At 37.4% G+C, this 18,862-nt stretch overlaps 1 protein-coding gene across 3 annotated transcripts in view; it reads left to right on the forward strand.

Annotated features, from left to right (window-relative positions):
• The window catches only part of LOC124169137 (dual specificity protein phosphatase MPK-4), a 30,817-nt gene that overhangs the window by 1,102 nt on the left and 10,853 nt on the right, over positions 1-18,862 (forward strand). The window contains exons 3-10 of one of the 3 annotated variants that reach the window (XR_006867036.1): positions 5,491-5,622; positions 5,753-5,849; positions 6,108-6,194; positions 6,343-6,491; positions 9,942-10,041; positions 10,830-11,263; positions 16,824-17,045; positions 18,073-18,727. Coding sequence is in view for 1 of the 3 variants with exons in the window: in XM_046547642.1 (XP_046403598.1) it covers positions 5,491-5,622; positions 5,753-5,849; positions 6,108-6,194; positions 6,343-6,491; positions 9,942-10,041; positions 10,830-11,263; positions 16,824-16,927 (1,103 nt within the window). In the remaining 2 variants the exon portion in view is untranslated. Of the gene's footprint in view, positions 1-5,490; positions 5,623-5,752; positions 5,850-6,107; positions 6,195-6,342; positions 6,492-9,941; positions 10,042-10,829; positions 11,264-16,823; positions 17,760-18,072; positions 18,728-18,862 lie in introns of those variants that run through there. The other 2 variants (XR_006867035.1, XM_046547642.1) reach the window with 2 other exon arrangements.

Below are 18,862 nucleotides of genomic sequence, written 5' to 3' on the forward strand. Positions count from 1 at the left end.
AGACCATATATAAGTTCGAAAAATAATTTTTCTAAAGAGGCTATAATGGCATCTTTGGTTGGTGGTCTACTCAACATACCTATTATAATACCTATAGCCCCAACTTTGATTTACTATTGCCCTAGGTATCCTTTCAATCTCTTTCCAATCAATCAAATAAATGCATTAGTGGTTTGTTTATAGGTAGTAGCTTTCAAAATATGCTAGATAACTTTTGTTATCCATGGGGGTGAAAAGTGGAGCCATGTCAGTTACAGTAATTAATGAGGCATTTTAATTCAATCAGTCTATTGAATTTAACTATTGTCTTGGGAAGTTAGTTATATGAAAAATATTACTTTTCTATCCGTGATAACATTGTAAACAGTCTGCATTTTGCAAAGACTGGGTTGGTAGTGTGTTACAAAATATTGACTTCATATTTTGAGGGCCTGGGTTAAAATTCACTTCTTTAAGCCTGTTTCTCCAGTCATCTTCATCAGCATTGTTGCCTTTTGAGCCATGGTTGGAGTCGCAGGGACTTTTCTCATGGAATCTAATTCTCATAAAACATCATTGATCTATATGCCAGTCCTCTATTTTAGTCATGAAAAATGGTGATGCTGGGCAGTGGCGGATCCATGGGGGGAGGTTAAGGGGCTATAGCCCCTCCCCTTGGGCATCCAATTTACACTAGATAGAATTGTAATTTTGTTCAGACTCGCACTACTGCTGGTATGTTGACCCCCCCTTTTCCCTATCCTGGATCCGCCACTGATGCTGGGTACGGTATAGCTGTTGAAGGGCTAGTACACGCTGCTGGTTTGAAAATGTTTGCTATGGCAAAAGCAATTTTTTAAATCAGAGGCTTGTTGACATCCTATGCTCAAATGATGTTAGCTTAATGTCCATCGCCAAAGTCCTGCAGCTATTGTCTGTAAAAAGAAAAGCTAGGTACCCAAGTTTTAGGAGCTCTATCATTTAAATTAAGAAACCTATTCCAATAGGAGAAAAAGGATAAGAGAGACTGTTCATTTCCATGTTGGATCTTACACTTTAAAAATTTCTCTGCTTAGTAGTATTTCTTGCTCTTTATTTTTTCTCAAAAGAGTACCCTATCTTTACATACAAAATTGTGTTGATCAAACTGCAGTGCTTGGTATTCCTTTAGTTTTTTGTTCCCATAACTTGCATTTTTGATGTAAGGCAGCTAGATCTATTCTGTTGTAGCTTATGAAAATAATTCTAAAATTCATTGAACATTGATAAATTAATATTTTTATGGTCACAGTCCATTATTAATGTATTTATCCGAGTATAGTCCCCCTCTGAATATATTCACCCTTCCCCCCTTAATTTTGAGGCTTCTGTTTTGGAAAAAAATTAAAAAAATGCATTTGATATAATCCCCCCTTTTCTTTTACCACTGGCATTTTTGGAAAAAAAGGGAAGTATTCAGATAAATACGCTAACTATTCATTATCATTAGGCATAGTTGTAATGACCACGGAGCTCCCAGTTGCCAACCCAGCTTGAGTTAATGCATATTTACAGCACTGTTCCTCATTAGTGACTGACTGACTGTTCTTGACTGTGTTCTAAGAGAACCATAGCAAGATGTCTTTTGTTAAAATCATAATGATAGCCTTTTTGCCTTCTGATCAAATATTGGTGACAACAATCATGTTAATGATGTGATAATCTATAATAAATTTGCTTTCTATATCCATATTTTTGACTCAGTTACCATTAGATTGTAGGGCATCTGTATACCACTGACTAATATCATCATAGACTGCTGCTGAGTTACATATTCAGATTCAGTGGTGGTTGGCAGTGAAAATTTTAGAGAGTTCATTTCATTCATTGATTGATCAAAGAAAGTTAAATGCAGTAATTCATCAATTATAATTCAAACACTCATCTATCAAAAAAATGATTCACAGTTAATAATGTCATTCGCTTAGACCCAAAATCATGATTAAGTAAGATAATTCTATGGATGGATGGGAAAGAAAAGTTATATGAAAAATAGTCCTCCTTATGCAGCCATTTTCTCGTAACTTGAAAGTGAGAAAGATGCCGCCTACTTTTCAACAGTTAGTGACATATTCATAGGTTCATAATGTTATTCAGATACTCCCAAACTTCAACAAAAAGAATCATTTATTAGAGTGCTTATGAGAACAAACATTGTGAGATAGATGCAGGAGGCCAAGAAGCGTATTGCTGCTGATAGCTCGAGAAGTAGGCAATGAATCGTAAAATGGATACATACGGTTCTCATTAATTTTCAAACACTATCACAGTCAGCAATAATAGAAAAATGGTGAACGAAACCTTTATGATTATGTGAATTTCAATCCTGCAAAAGTACATTTGTTGAGTCTTACAAGGTTTTGTTAATTGAAAACATGAACTTCAAGCATCCTTATTCATCACAATGGAACTACATGTGTGTAACCAAAATTTTAAGGCTCGCGACTTGATTCTTGGGAGAGTCCACATGATCTTGTCATATTGTAAGGGCATAAGGTATTCCATCTGAGTTTACTCCCTCAGCTAAGTTGATCCAGTTTTAAAGTACTGAAAACTTGCCATTCACTGCCTCCACAATGGCTGTTACGTGGGAGATGCAATGAGGATGCTTTGGCTGGATACAGGGCCTGTAGGAGAAGGATGGTATTTCTTGGCACTTTCTGAGATCCTTTGGGCTGGTACCCTCAGCCGAATAATACCAGCATTACCCCTTATTATGGACAATTATTTCTCTATTATTGACATTGTTCCTCCCAGAGTCATTGCATAATTACATATTCCATTTTTATTCCCATTTGAGTTCTTGCGTATGATCTGTGATTGTGTAGAAGAGTGGACTCAAATGTCTTGTACCAGATGATGGCTCTTTGAGCCAAAACATGTCGTACACATTAAAATATTGCGGAAAATGTCTTTTATTTAAATATGTCAAACTTCCACCATATAACGCCTGCATCTGTTGAACTTGTGCAAAGAAATTGTTTTCTATCTTGAGTCTTACCAGGAAGCAATGATTGACTAAGCGTGATTTTGATGTCACTATGTACCAGTCATGGGTAATTGAATGAAAACTGGAACATGTAAGAATTGGAAGTAAGGAAATAAAACTTTGTAAGGTTCAATGTTATTTAATTATGGGCACGACCCGGGTTTCGTAACTTGGTTACATCGTCAGGTGACTGATCTTACATGCATCATACATTTATGCATGCAAGATCAGTCACCTGACGATGTAACCAAGTTACGAAACCCGGGTCGTGCCCATAATTAAATAACAGTGAACCTTAAAAAGTTTTATTCCCTTACTTCCAATATGGAGAGGTTTCACAAAGTAAAGCCTGAAGTTATTACCGTATATGCGCGTGTAAGAGGCGCACCTTTTTTCCCAGATATTGCAGCCGAAAATGGGGGTGCGCCTCTTACACAAACTTCTTATCTTCCCCCCCCTCCCCTTCACCGGTTCAAGTTCAAGGGGAACTGAGTGGCCTTGGTTTTCAGCGTGAGTCAGTCATCTGAAACCATGGGTCAAAATCAAGCGGCAGGCAGGGGAGTTTCTCCCTTAGTGACGTATTTTTAAAATGCTCCTGTTTGAATTTCTTGCAAGCATCGCGCCGTCACGTCGGTACCCCAGAGGTGAACATTGAAAAGATCGCGCGGGGTGATTCGCTCCGGAGCGCGCGCTAAATTTATTGCCACGAGTGGGCATCCCGCGGCATTTATACTGCATATAGTAATATTGGTGTCACAACCTGCGGTTGAAAAAATTCGAACGAGTGTGCTCATTGTTGGACTTAATGGTGGATAGAAGAAATCGGAAATGCTTATAAGTGAAGAGCGCTGAAGGAGAGGTCGAGGGGAAGAGGGCTCCCTCCCCTCCGTATTTAAAGCTACGAGCGAAGGAGCAAGGGAAGAACACGTCCGATCTAGCATGTGACGTCGTTGCCTTTAAAGCGAAGGGGCGAAGGCGCAGCAATGTGATGTACGCAGTTTGCGTTGCCTGAGTTTCCAGTCCGTATCGTCTTGTTTGAATGCGCTTATGCTACGCTTGTTTCTTCCGAAATTGTGCTGTTTGGACTATGTTGAATATTAGTAGCCTTATTTTAGCTATAAATCTTTGTGTCAATCAATTAGAGCTCAAAAAACTTAAATGCTGTAAGATATACGTCGCGTTAGGTCTAATTCTTTTTAGAACCTCGTGCGTGTCATACAATTGCTGAAAAATATCGAGGTATCTTCGAGCTCAGAAGGTGACTCACGTAGCATTTGACCTCCAGAAACTCGGGGAATTGAACCTGGTAGACCAAAAAAGGTCAGTTGGTGGAATGGGGTAGGGATGAAACACGTTTCCATTGTTCCCCTGTAACTTGATATTTTCCTGTGGAGTCTCGGAAAGGAAAAAAACGGCAGAGGCATTAGCTGATGGAGAGCCGAGTGTAGTTCCGTTAGGCCCCTTGCACACACACCGATTTTGGACGGCTGGTAAAATATTGGCCGATATTTTACTGGCGAAGCGATGCTTGCACACACGCCGGATTTTTACCGGTCAAACGATACGTTGCTAAGTTTTTGAGCCGGCGTCGGCGATCCACAGTGACGATAGCCGGCAGCTAACCGGCATTTTGCCGGTGCCGGCGTGTGGTCGGTACGTGTGCAAGCTCCAATGCTCTCCCATTGTTCACTATTGGAATGCGGACGGCCGATATTTTACCGGCCGTCCAAAATCGGTGCGTGTGCAAGGGGCCTTAAATCTACGACGTGGTTATTATCCTACGGCGCTGAGGTTGCCCCGATTGTTGTTCAATCTCTTGGGAAAGCTCATGCCATTTGCCTGTCGTGTTTTGCCTTAAAATTTTCCACGGCTGCAATTCTATTGCAATACTCCTGCGAGAGCTTTTAAACAAAATTGTTCGTGAGTAGGACAAGCAACGTAGAGCGATGGCGTATGCAAAGAGAGGATCGGAACTCTTTCTACTCCCTCTTATGCCGCCGCAGTTATCAAAATTTCCTCTTTCAAATAGTACCGAAAGAGGACATTTCGATAACTGTCGAAATTCCAGGCATACGTCTGCAACACCGCACGATAGGATAAAAAAAATGTCGCAATTTTTTTTTCTTCATAGCTTCGATGCTTAAAATAGGGGTGCGCCTCTTACACGTGTGCGCCTCTTACACAAGCTTATACGGTAGTTATATTTTGGAACATGTAAATTGTGACTAACTAGGATGAGGTTGTTTTTGCAGAAATGGTTTGACATGTCAGCTTTAAGTATCAATTTCTCTCTTAATATACCTCATATGTTTCTCAATTCTCTTTCTACTTTGAATCTTCTTCGTGTATCCGCTTAGGCTTTCATGTTTTGGAATCATTACAATTTCTTTCAATGCTTGAATGGAAATTGAACATATGCTTATGTATTTTGCTTATGAAGTTTATTCAACAGTTTAATGATAAAATTAATGCTTTTTCTGCAGGGAACCTCACTGCTGCCACAGATGTCGATGCATTAGTTAGTAATAAGATAACCCATATTTTAACTGTTGACTCGTGCCCTCTTCCTAGAAAGATAACAGAGTTGCCGGGGATGGTGACAAAATTTATCCAAGGTATTTATTTTATATATACCCCCCCCCCTCGAGTAGTAAGTAGTAGTATTTATTTATTTTATAGAATTGTTTTCGTGATTGACGAAGTATATTATTGTGTCATATTTTTTCTAATTAAATTTTCCTATAGTTACTGACCTTCCTAAGGAAGATCTGCTGAGTCATTTTGAAGGGGCCTATGAGTTTATTGCCAATGGAATGGAAGTGGGAGTTGTTCTTGTTCATTGGTGAGATTATTTTTTAAGTAAAATTATAGTTTCCATTGTCTTGGTCCACTTGCTGAAATTTAAGCTGTACTAATGTGTACCCTTTGAATTGTGTGTGAATTTAAGTCAAAAGCTACTGCAAAATTTTAAAGACAGCTTCTCATTAGAAAATTGCTTTATTAGCTGTATCTTGAGGAATTTCTGTTAAAATTTATTGAGTACTTATTCTCCTAAAGTAATTGTCGACCTAAACAAATTCATGCTGCAATGATTTTTCAGTTACTTTGGTGTATCACGTAGTGCAACAATAGTCACAGCATTCTTGATGAAGAAGCATCATATTTCATATGAAGAAGCTATTGAAAGGTAATTATGATATTTTTACTCCTCATAATTTCCTTTTTAATGAGATTGGAGTTATTTAGTTGAGCTTTACTTCACTTGAATGTATTAGGAACTTAGTATGCCTTTTTTAAATATACGGTTAATGTAATTCGATTCTATTTCTCTTTAGGGTAAAAAGCTGTCGGCGATTTGTAGGTCCTAATCGTGGTTTTATTGCCCAGCTTTGTCTATATGAAGATATGGGGTGGTGTATAGATCGTGATTATCTGGGGTACAGGCTCTTTCGTCTTCAAATTTCTGCTGACAAATATCAAAAAGGTAAAAGCAATCCGTCAATACCTCTGGTTTTCACAAAATGAATTTAATTACTGTATTTCCTGGCCCACAAGATGCAATATTCTTTTAATCACATATGTGCCTTACAGCCAGCATTTCTTCGGGGCGGAAGGTATAACTATATCCTCTACCAACACAAGCTGTTTTGGCAAGAATATGGATGTCTTTATCACAATTATTGATTATAACTGAATTGAGGCAGTAAAAAACAAATGGGTTCTATTATTTCAGTGACAGTAATTCCTTCAATTAATTGTAAATAAATTGTATAAACGCTTTCAAGTACATATTTCTCATTGAAATTTAACCTGAGAGATCCCAGTGTGTCCTATGTGCTGTTGTATCTTGTAGGTTGGGAAATACTGTGCTTATTAATGCAAGGTTATTGATCTATTTTTTTGCATTTTTGAAGTAAATTTTCTTAAATGAAAGAGAAGGTTTTTTTAAATTCTGAATAACTTTTAATTTAACTCATAACTGGAAATGGAAGAATTTGTTTTCTTCTCCAATTTTTATACTCTGCAAAATTTGCTTTCCTTGCTTAAAGCACTGATAATGAATAAGTGTGTGTTCCCTTCCAATTCATTATTGTTTGGCATTTTTTATTACACCTCAGGAGTACATAACTCTTTTCCTTGGTTGTCCCAATTCGGTGTTGTATGATTTATATTTCAGATACCACTGAGTAGGTGTCCACTTCTTGATCAGGGAACTCATTACAGCTGCGGCAATCTGGTTTAGACGTGGTAAATGTTAGCTCAGTGGCTCACGCCTATAATATTTTAGTGGGTGTTAATGATGTTCCCTGCAGTGAATGTGAATGATAGTATTTGTAGAAACACCATAATCCAGAAAGAGGAGCTTTCAGAAGGCACAGTGGCTAGTTCCTATGTCTGCACAAATTCAAATTTGATGTACATACTTGAAAATGACCTCTATGGATCGAAACATGTCGCACCAAGGAAATAAATCGGTGGAAGTCAACGAAGTCTTCTTTTCATTTGTGAATATCAACTTCCACACAGTTGAGCCTGATACCGTTGAACGAATTTCTATGTCTGCATCATTTAATTACTGGAGAGTAAAGATTCTTAACTGTTTCACCTGATAATTACTTTTAAAGGTGTTGATCAGTTGCAATAACTAAATTATGTACTGTAATACTGGCCAACAAGTAATTCGATTTTTGTCATCAGATTTTTATTTAACTTGAAGGTGGTGAGTTTCGTAATCGCTAGAAGTGTCTGAACTACCTGAGAAGTGGAAAGGCTTGAAGGATGCTATTGAGATACTGATTTCTGCTAAAAATTTCTTGTGCATTTAAGCTTAATTAATCAGTTCTCATATTTCCAAGGAAGCAGGAAATAGAAAACTTTACCGAAATTGAAATGCAGTGCATTGTGTTTCAGTGATTTGAAGTGATGGTAGATTCCCCTGTGACTGGATGCTGCATGTGCTATATTGCTCTTCTACAAGGGTTGTTCAATAAGTAATGCCTCACATTTTTTTAAAAGCCATTGAGATATATAGATCAATGTCCTTGTTGCTGTTTCACATTCGATGTTTGGTCTCTGCACTGGTGAAGTTTGGCACACTTCTGGCAGATGTCAGAACAGTATTACAGTGTCAAAATGGTATCTGCATACCACTGATGGTAAAAGCAGCGGGCTGTAATTGAATTCTTCTGGGCAGAAAATGAAACCGTGGTGGACATCCATGTACGTTTGTGTGCAGTATGTGAGGATGCTGCAGTTGGTAGGAGTACGGTTGGGTGATGGGTAAAGAGAGTTACAGCCTCAGGAGATGCTGAAACAGAGCTCCATGTTCAGACACGTTCGGCATTGCTATGCCTGCAAGGCAAGAGCTTTTACTATCAGGGAAAACATGCTCCCCCAAAATGTTGGCAGCGGCCATAGAACGTGATGGGGACTACATGGAAAAATAGAACATGGACACGGCATGTTGATACATACATATTGTCACCAAATTGGGACTGTTAGCAATAAATATCTTCCGAGAAAAAAGTATGGGATATTACTTATTGAACGACCCTCGTACTTCCACTGCTCAATGTGAATCTTAAGCCTCCAGCGACTTATCCCTTCAATACTTCAAATAAATGGAGATTGATTCAAGCTCTATTAAAAATTATTATTAACAGCATTAATTGTTATTTTTTCATCATTATTGTTATAATTTTACTCACATCCATCGAGTTGGCTGATTGTATTTTCAAGAGGCCATGGGGTGGAATACTCTTTCATATTCCTTTAGCTTCTCCACAGGGGGTAAGACATTTGGCTACTCACCTAAATTCCAGGGTTCAAATTGTAGGTGATGTCTTCAGACTCTCATTACAAGAGCCTTTGTGGTGCAAGGTATTGGTATCCTAACCAAAATGTGAAATATGCATGCCTGTGGCTTAGTCTGGCTCGAATTCAACCCTCAGTTATCCAGAATGTCTATCTGTTTGATGCACTGAGTGAAAGCCTATGATAGAAAGTGAGACACTTCTTTGCAATGGCCTTCTGTATGTGCATGTCTGCGATTGTTTAAGAAATCAAGTTAACCTTACGTTAGTGCAACTTAAAAGACGTCATATTATTCTTACCATTGACTGGGCGTACAAATAGAGGGAGGCAGGGTAGGAGGACAAGACAGTGGGGCCTTCAGTATATGAAGATAATAATAATAAAGATATTTTTTCACTGCTATAAAATTACACATACATAGATACATTAATAAACAGTGAAATTGGGCACTCCAGAAGGTTCAATCTTTTGTAGGGGTTGCCATTCAATGAAAATAAGACAGTGCTCGGCATGTCAGGAGTCAGCATGCTTGTGATTAGCCTTGCCTACCTCTCGGTGGACCTGTCTTAAATTTACTGGTGGGCATAATCCTGGTGAAACTATTTTTCTGTAGAATAATTTGATTGATAAACTTAATATTTCATGCATTTGGAAGAAACTAATGGAAGCCCAGTAGGAAATTAAGGTGGATTAGTCATGCATAAAATCTAATAGGTTATGCTAATATGTATAGCAATCATTGGCCAAATTCATACTTGAAGTTCATCTATTCATCAGTCAGAAGAGCATGGTGGGACAGGAAGATGATTAGTTGATCAAATGTACATGCTCCTTTACATATTTTAGAGAATAATGGTTCTACCTCCATCCTATAAATAAATACGTAGTTAGCAATCCAAATACATAATATTCCTATAGTCGAAGCATTTTAGTGGAATAGCCACTTTTCCAGCAAACAGCTTCACCATTCTATTCACCTAGCAGGTCACTGCATAGATGTCCTTTATAAGGAATCTGTTATTGGTGCTGTCTTGATGCATGCTCATGTCATTAGAGGTGAAACTTCATTTAGGTATGATGGTACATCTGTAATAGATTTATCTTTTTCCTTGTGTTGCAGCTAAAATTCTTCCACAGAGTTGCTCTGATGTCGTAAAACCTGATCCTGCAAAAATTACTGTGAGGCCTGAGCCAATTGTGTATAGATGTAAAAAGTGCAGGTGAGATCTCGATACAGTTACTTAATGAAAAATGCTTTTTTCCTGCCACTGAAAAGTTTAAGCAGTTTGAACTTGATATCGTAGAAATTGAAAATAAAAGTTGGTACAAACCCTATTACCACCTTTGGCTACCATTCAGTTGCTTCTAAGGGGGCATGCATTAACTACATGAGGCGTTTGGGGGAAATGGGGTCAAGCCGATTCTCACCCAATCTCACGTGGGGGTGAAATAGGGGTCTGGGCAAGTATCACGTAATTTCTTTTTCTGCAAGATACAGTGTGAAATTGCGATCTTAGTAATCTAAAATACTAGTCTTAACTAATCTTAAATTAAAATAATTAAACAAGTTTTTTAAGCAAATCCAACGCAATGAAGCATAAATTAACGTATTTACACCAAAATATGAAACTACGCATTTTGAACAATCTCACGTGAGATTAAATGGAGGGGTAGGGGGTCGAGCCAAATCTCTCAACATCTCACTCAGGGGAAGGGAGAGGGGAGGTTCCAAAAATCGACAAAATCGCCTCATGTAATTAATGGACTAAGGATTGTGTGTGACCAAATGTTATCTTTAATATAAGCCTAGGGACATCTAAGCTTAAATTGACGATAAAAGTTTTCTTTTAACCCCCTTCAAATTAGCGTGCCTGTACAGGCATGCCAGGCACCAAGCTTTTTTTCCTGTTGAAAGGTTAATTGGATTGATGGTATTTGTTTTCAATAAATTCATTTAATCTTGTTTTAAAGTCTTTCTTTTTTTAACCATTATCTCTTGTATTTTCAGGAGGATTGTGGCTTCAGCTTCAGATCTCATACCTCATTACAAGGGCATTAGTCTGTCTTGGCAGAAAGGAAAGAATCTCCTGAGTAGGTGTAATACTATTACAAGCAGAAGCACTGTAAATCAAGATGCTACTTCCGCTGCTGTTGAAGAAATGAGTTTACTTGGTTGTTCCATTTCAAAGAATGCTGTGACCTCCTTACCAAGTTCACCTGCAGTTGCAGGATATGTGGATTCTCTCCAGCAAAATGCCACTTCTGATGCAGCTGTAAAAATGGATGAAAATCCGGGAGAAGAACTCCCACCTCTTTGTGTAGAGACATTTTTTGTGGAGCCCATGCAGTGGATGCAGCTACAAGTTGGGCAGCAAATGTCCTGTGGAAAGCTTTACTGCCCAAAATGTAACTCTAAACTTGGCTCCTTTAATTGGGAATCAGGTATGTTCCTTTTTACAGAATTTAGGTTATTCAGAACTTTAAGAGTATGTTTTACTGGATTGAACTCAATAGTTCATGAGTTATCAAGTCCATGTGTGTTTGCGATGAAAGCAAAATCCTTTTTTCATTGCATCCTTTTTAAAAGAATTTTTTACTTACTAATAAATTCTCAATTTCAGTTAAGCTGGTGGTTGATTTTAAATCTAAAATTAGATGATAAAATATCTACAGCAAAGAAATTGAACTGGAACAACTAATATGTATTTGAATCTCTGATCCAAGTACATATATGGTCGGATCAGCAATCTATGGTTTTAATTTCAAACAAATTTTCAAATCCTTGTTTCACTTGTACTTCTAAGTTTAAAACTTTTTAGCCATCACCTTTCAGAAGATTCCTTTGGATATCCATATGCCATAGGTGGCCCATGACAGCCTTAATATTTGTCCCATGAACAAAGTCACATTCGACAGGTCATTTTACTTCAATTCAACTAATGTTTGATCCTTAGGTTCTCAAATTTTGATCAAAATTTTTGTAATTGTGTGGCGGAAAGATATATGATAAGGTATTTCTGAGAAGAGTAGTGTGGTAACTATTGGAAAAAAATACATAAAAACGAGTATCTGTTCTCAATCTGTAGAAACATTTAACATAACTCTTGGGGAATATTTGTTTTATGCATAGATTAAAAAAAAATAGTGTGTATTCATGATTCGTGATATGTTCAGGAGATAATTTTTATTTTTCAAATATATTTTTTTTTCTATAATCGAATTGGGAATTCCACTGAAAATGGATAATTATGAGATTAAAAAATAACCTCCACACTCAAAATTGAAGTGAAAGCAGTTCTTCTCTAACCGCGTATTATTTGTAAAATTCTACTTTGAAAATTGTATAATAATCTTGCACTCCAAACGACCCATTGCCATGTTTGCTGAGTGTGATGTCAGAGTCCAGTGAACAATACATTATGCCAGTAGATTATTTGTTCCAGTTTTAGAAAATACCTATATGTATCTCTTAGTACTTTTTTCTCACTACAATTAATTTTTTCTCTAGCAATACATGTGAATTTCATCATCCGTCGTGTGAAAGATTTATATTGAGTAATTGACATGTTTAAAGAATGTATGCACGCTGGAAGATGCAGCACCATCTTGACTAATAGTGCTTATTACTTTTTCATCCTCCTCACCTATGGCGATTTCCGCAGTATAAGATTTTGTTCTCACTTTATGTTCTGGTGTCACCTTAGCTCCAACTGGGCAAATGCTCAAATGTCTTTTCAGTTGAATGTTTCCAACCGCGGAATCACCTTATGTCTCTCTTCCTGACCTTAGGAATGCAAAATAAATTGGCGTCAAATATGTTCTGTTGTATTTCTTCAAAACGTGAACTTCCTATGCTCCAATATTTTACCCAGCACATATTAAAAGCAAGGAGTAAATGAGACTAGTTAAATAAAGTACAAGCCAAGCTCTAGATTAGTAATGAACAAGACAGTTGATTTAATTCATGTTATGTTTCAATTCCCTCAAGTGTGCACCAAGAAATCTTCATTGCTGGAAGAGAAATTAGCAACCATGAATTAATCTACCTTCAGAATGTTCCGAGAATACGTCTTTACATATGAAGTCGAAGTCAGTCATTGTGCAAAATGTACTCCTTAAAATAATTTAAACTATTCATAGCTGTTTATAACGCATCCTTCAAGTTATAAATCACTATTGTTGTTTCTCTTTGTTATCCTCATTACTGTTTGCTATTGACCTGGAGCAAATCTGCTTACTCGCATTCTGATGTCACAGGGGTTCTTGTAGTGTAAAAGAATTTAGCAATTTTCGCAAACTTTGAAGCTCTGTAGCAACAAGAATATTGAGAATTATGAAGTCATATTTTTCGTACATCAAATACTTCAGCTTATTTATTCAGGTAAAAAAATCACTGTTTTAATTTTGTGGCGTTACGTCTTTAAATCTTCGAGATTGTGAACGTAAGCCCCAGACACAGGGAACTCCGATCATCCGTCACTAGCTGGTTGAGGGAAATACTCCTCAAACAAGAATAATCAGTACACAAAGAAACAATCGTCATAAAATTACAAGTAATTTTCAATCAAAATCTATTAGAAGTAGAAATATTCAAAATCAGATTTATTACAGAAAACAATGATGATAACTAATGATCTCCTAGGAAACACTACCAAAAACTATGTACAAGCTGTATGATTTTTGCAGAAATCACCCATCTCAGCCGAGCAATCTATCCACTGCCAGCGCCGAAGCAAGAGAGATCTTGCCGGGTCCGATACGTGTCAGGATGGAGAGGAGGGAATTTGCAAAGTCGTGGAGGGGTAATTAAGAGGTTCAAGTTAGCGGCAAATCTGCCGGTAGGTGCCCCTGTTGACAGGCACCACTGCAAAACGTACTATCATTTGCAAAAGTCTTGCAACAAATCGAGCGGCGCCGCTTTCGCTCCACAAAGATTGTGCCCGGAAATTGTATGGTTTTCGGGTGTATGCAACAATCCAATACTAGTCTTCATGGTTCAATGCATGGAGAACGGGTCATTGGGTGGTTGAGGTATTTTGTCATCTTTTTCAGTCTCGGGATTTGACCGCTTCCATTTAAGTGAAATTAATGTTCATGATATTCCCCCAAATACATTGTAGCAATTAATGCAGTAGGAAAGATCGAAGGTAATTCCTCGGAGAGATTTTAAAAAGTTGGTAGCTTGGCTCTTTTTGAGTGATCTCAGCTCTTTTCAGAGAGCTGGAAATCACGAGTCGTTCACTGCGAACATGGTAGACTTTTGTTTACATCTATCGACTCGGGTTGATGTTTTAATACAATATCTACGACATATGATACGAGGCAGCTTTGAAATTCCCAGTGTTTCATCATATAAATATCTGAGCAAACACGTAAAATATGAATTAGTTAAGCTGATCGGCATTAATCGTTGCATAGGTAATATCAGAGTTCTCCGACGTTCTTTCAATCGGTAAAGATGTATTCCTTTCCACTTATTCAAAGTATGACGAGGAAAACTTAATTCCAGCTAAAAGTCCCATTTTTAATGATTGTCGGATTTCAACAGGTATTGTTTGATAATATGTTTTACTGCTGAATTAGTGTGAATGCGAATAATAACTCTAAGCTGCTATGTCGTTGATGATTAAGTTATCTTATTTAGATGCAATCATTTACATATACACTGATGAATTCGTGATAATGTAGGATACTTACTTAGCATTATTAATTGAATTATCTACTTGCATTAAGTAGGTTACATTGTATTAGGAAATGTGTTTGTTGGCCATACGTTTTATGTTTAAGGCATCAGTGGAACAGCAGCTCATTTCATAAAACCTTTCAAGTCGAGTAAGAAGGACATAAGCAAATCCTAACAGAATTTCTGTTTGTAATGAATGTATACGCTTGCTTCATTAGAAATACAAGTACCGAGTTTGAAACATAATAACAAATAATAATAACTTCAGTATTCTACAATCAGTGTTTTTTTAATACAGTAATTTTGTTGGAAAGGGACAGAATGTGAGACTAGCTGATCTACTAAGTACAATCCTAGGAATAACCTATGCAATGGTAATCCTTAATCGTGCACGCACTATGGCACTTATTTTTAAATATAGGAAAGGCTTATCTTGAGGTGTTTATCAACTATTTTTCTAGTGCGTATTTTCTTCAAGCAAATTGTGGCATCAACATGTATATATGATAGGGCTACAAATTTGCCCTATTTACACTATTTTGGAAGTACGTGAGAATCACTTACGGCCTGCAAGTTTTACTCCAGGTAACCTACTTCCTCATCCCTGGCTGGTAAAGTTGGGATAAAGATGTAGGGCAAGACGAGGTGCAGGACCTATTAGCTGACGTAAAGAACTATTTAAAGCCAATCAATTAAATATGGTGGAGACGACAGTTGTGTTTTTTTTTCGGAAAATTGCCAGTTAATTTTTTTTCATTTATTAATTCTTCTATATTGAACAAATATTTCAACAACTTAATATAAAATCTCCTGAACGACGTTGAATCCCTAAAAAAAGGGTTACGAGCGAGTTGATTTCCGTGTTCCTAATGGCGAAATCGTGCCCCCAGCCAGCCTTTTGGGGTTTACCATTGGAAGCCAGGCATCATAGGTACCCACTCTTTTAACGGGTAAATATTTTCAATTATATACTCCAGTCAACTACGGGTACAAAAATAATCTCAAACGCCACGACGACTTAACAACATCTATGCTCATTTACTCAACTGAACATCGTAATGATTTCCTATGTCTCACTCCCGTGTCACGATGACCAGTTTGTGAGTCGTTCCCGAGCTACCATGAATATTCTCATACCTAGATAGTGATCATTCAATCTTAATGGTGGCCAGAAATCGACAATGGAGCGAAAGTGGCACCGCTCGATTTGTTGCAAGACTTTTGCAAATGATAGTACATCATCCAAGCCGGGGTTGGGGGAGAACCGCGTACCGCCGGATTTTCCTTCCTCAATCTCCTGGGTTGGAGACATAACCAAGTGGGGTGATAGCTGGTAGAGGCAAGTCATTGGAATTCAAGGAGGGGAAAGACGTAGTGGGATGAGGTGTTGGAGGGAGAGAGAATTGTGATAGGACAAGTGGAGTACTTCTCACTCCAAACTGCATTCTTATGCCTCAGCACCCACTTCCCCTTGATTGCCAAGGAGTAGGTATTCCTCCGCCGTACTACCTATATAAGTCTTGATCTTCAGGTGGGTTGGCGTCGGAGGGCTGGCATTGTAGGGCAGCATCGTAGGACAGCGTTCGTAGGACAGAGTTTGGAGACAAGAGTTCCGAGACTTAAACTCTCAAAAATGCCACAATTTTAAGAGAGCACCCCATTGTTGAGAGTCAACATGATTAAATTCCTTTACATTTTGGAATGGTACTGTAATGTTGGCTTTTTTTCATGTTGGAATGAGCCCTTCCCCATGATTATCTTTTCTGTTTGTCAAACATTTCAATCCAATTAACTCTCAGACTGAGGGAACGTTTAAAAACGTTTTGCACGTTGAGCGCAGGAAATACGGTTTTACGTGTTTGATCATTGCTTGACTACCTACTTCAGTTTCCCAAAATTGTAATTGCTACTTGGGTAGAGCCCAAGCGCACTTTCCCTCACCGTAGGGATCGCAAATGCAGCTTAAATCTCCCTGGCCATCCCAGAAAAACAAAACGTTTAAAAATGTTCCAGCAGTCTAAGGGTTAAGATCTATCTGATGCTTGAAGATTGAAGTACATTGATAGTTGTGGATTGAAATATGAATGTGAAGCACTGGTACATTCTGGAAAAACTTGAATGAAAGCTTGAATTACATTAATTGAAATTGGTAGACCCCATGCTTGTAAATATTTTTGGTAATTAATTTTCAATTATTCTTGATGAACAAACTGACGTGTAGAGTGGTGAAAGTGGTGAAATTTTGAAACATACTACTGAATTTTTTTGGTGATTTGATGTCTAATAGCTCATCATGTTAATAGTATTGTTTTGTTCCAGGTTGTATGTGTCCTTGTGGAGCAAAGTGTGCCCCAGCATTCTATTTAGTTCCATCCAAAGTAGAGCGCAGCAATGTTGTTCAGAATGTTCAGGTTACTGTATGACCTTGTTTGAGAGAATTATTCATTGTCATGAGTGAGCTTTGGTCAGAGTTGTTTACTTTGCACCATCATCAAGGCAATTTAATGCTTGGGAAGTTACCTTTTGGTATCATAAATCCATGTGAGTATATGAATTTATGCCTTGTGGTACTGGTTAAATTTTGTTAATTGTACAAATGTTTAAGCATACAGTGTACCTTAATTAGGTGTATGTGTGGCCGAATTCCAATCCACTTTGGGGTATACTAGACATACTTAAATTTTGCCAAGTTAGTGACATCACATTTTTTGACATTGGGTGAACTTCACTACCAAAACAAGATGTAGTACGGCAGGTACAGCTGAAGGCATACTACAGAGATGTACTGGCCGTTGGAAGTTACTGTCTAAACCCATGACCATTGAATTTCTTCTTAAAATGTTATTTTATCAACCTTAGCTATACTTTTAGGTTAAAAAAGGTTTTTATAAATAACACTCATATTTAAAAGCTTCATTAGAAAACTTATCTCCTTATTTTTGACCCTTGTGTTCATGTGGTATGTGAGTGAGCTTCCAAAATATTTTAATAAATATGACGTTTTTGTTGAATTTCGTGCATTCATTTATGTTTGTACCATGCTGATAATTCAAAATATTGTTTCATAATTAAGGTGGGGATAATCACTATCAGTTCTTCTGTGTTTTAATCCATCAATAATGCATGCAATGTAATGTACTACATCAAAATTGAATCTCTTTATCGACACTTGTCATCTATCATCCCTATGCGGAGTTCATTCCTATTTAAGGCCTATTTTCACTGAACATGAACCCGTACGAGTTAATGTGTAAATGTATGAACAAAAAAATGTACTGTTCAACCATCCAAATTGTGCGATTGCATGAACGGAAAATAGGATCTGTTCTGATTTGGTTCATGTATTCATACATGTTCCGTTCTGGTCAATCAAAGTCGTACATGCATTCACACTTTAACTTGTGCGTGTTAATATATCATGTAAACAGGCCTTAGCAGACACAATAATTCCCTTAGCAATGCTTGAATGGCCTAAGACGGTCATTTATACACAATTGACAATTCTATCCATAAATTTTATGCACATCCCTCTACACAACTCTGCACTAAGCAATTTGTTTTGTTTCAGCATATTTTGTTTGAGTGCTTCGGTCGTATGTAGGTACGTTGCAGTTTGCACGTATGTCCTGAAGATATACTTGAGTTTGTACATGGTACATGATGAAGTGGTGTACTTGGATTGGAAATCGGCTAATGACACCATCAAAAATCTTGGGGCCAAGTTAGATTATTGTTCCATTAATTTTCTTGTGCATTTTAATGCATAAATAAAACAGCCGTAATTTGCCCATCTCATTCTTAGGAGCGTCTCAGTGAAATGGGTTGCTGTAATGATTGGGCTGATATGCATGTAGTTTCTTGATATAGGTAACCATTACAGAAAAAATGAAGATGGTAGTTACTGAAATGATCCTCTTGAAGTGGAATACTATTAAATTGTATGATAAACCAAGTGTGTTAATTCAGATGCAAGATTTTGTGAAATATATTGAGAGTGTACTTCTGAGAGTACATTAGCTGCAAATTATGTGCTTCTATTTTCATTCTAGTATTATGAGCACATTTTGTCTGTCTTAAATTTATATAATATACATGAACAGGTTTTAAATATTTGAAGCGATTGTGAATTTCTAAAAGGTGTAGTGTGTTCTGTCTCCTTTCACTGATACAGCTATAGCCTTTTGATTCTCAGTGAAATTTTTGTAATAAATCCTGTACTTCTTTTTCACTTGTATTATGGGCTTGAGGCCATTTTGCATGGTTCTGGATGTTGTATAATGGACTGTATCAAAATTTTATCATATGTGAGTGGAATTAGAACTGTTAATATTTTCCATTCTGTCAGCTCACAATCATGT

The sequence above is a fragment of the Ischnura elegans genome, chromosome 12 (genome assembly GCF_921293095.1).
Source record: "Ischnura elegans chromosome 12, ioIscEleg1.1, whole genome shotgun sequence".
Lineage (NCBI taxonomy): Eukaryota > Metazoa > Arthropoda > Insecta > Odonata > Coenagrionidae > Ischnura > Ischnura elegans.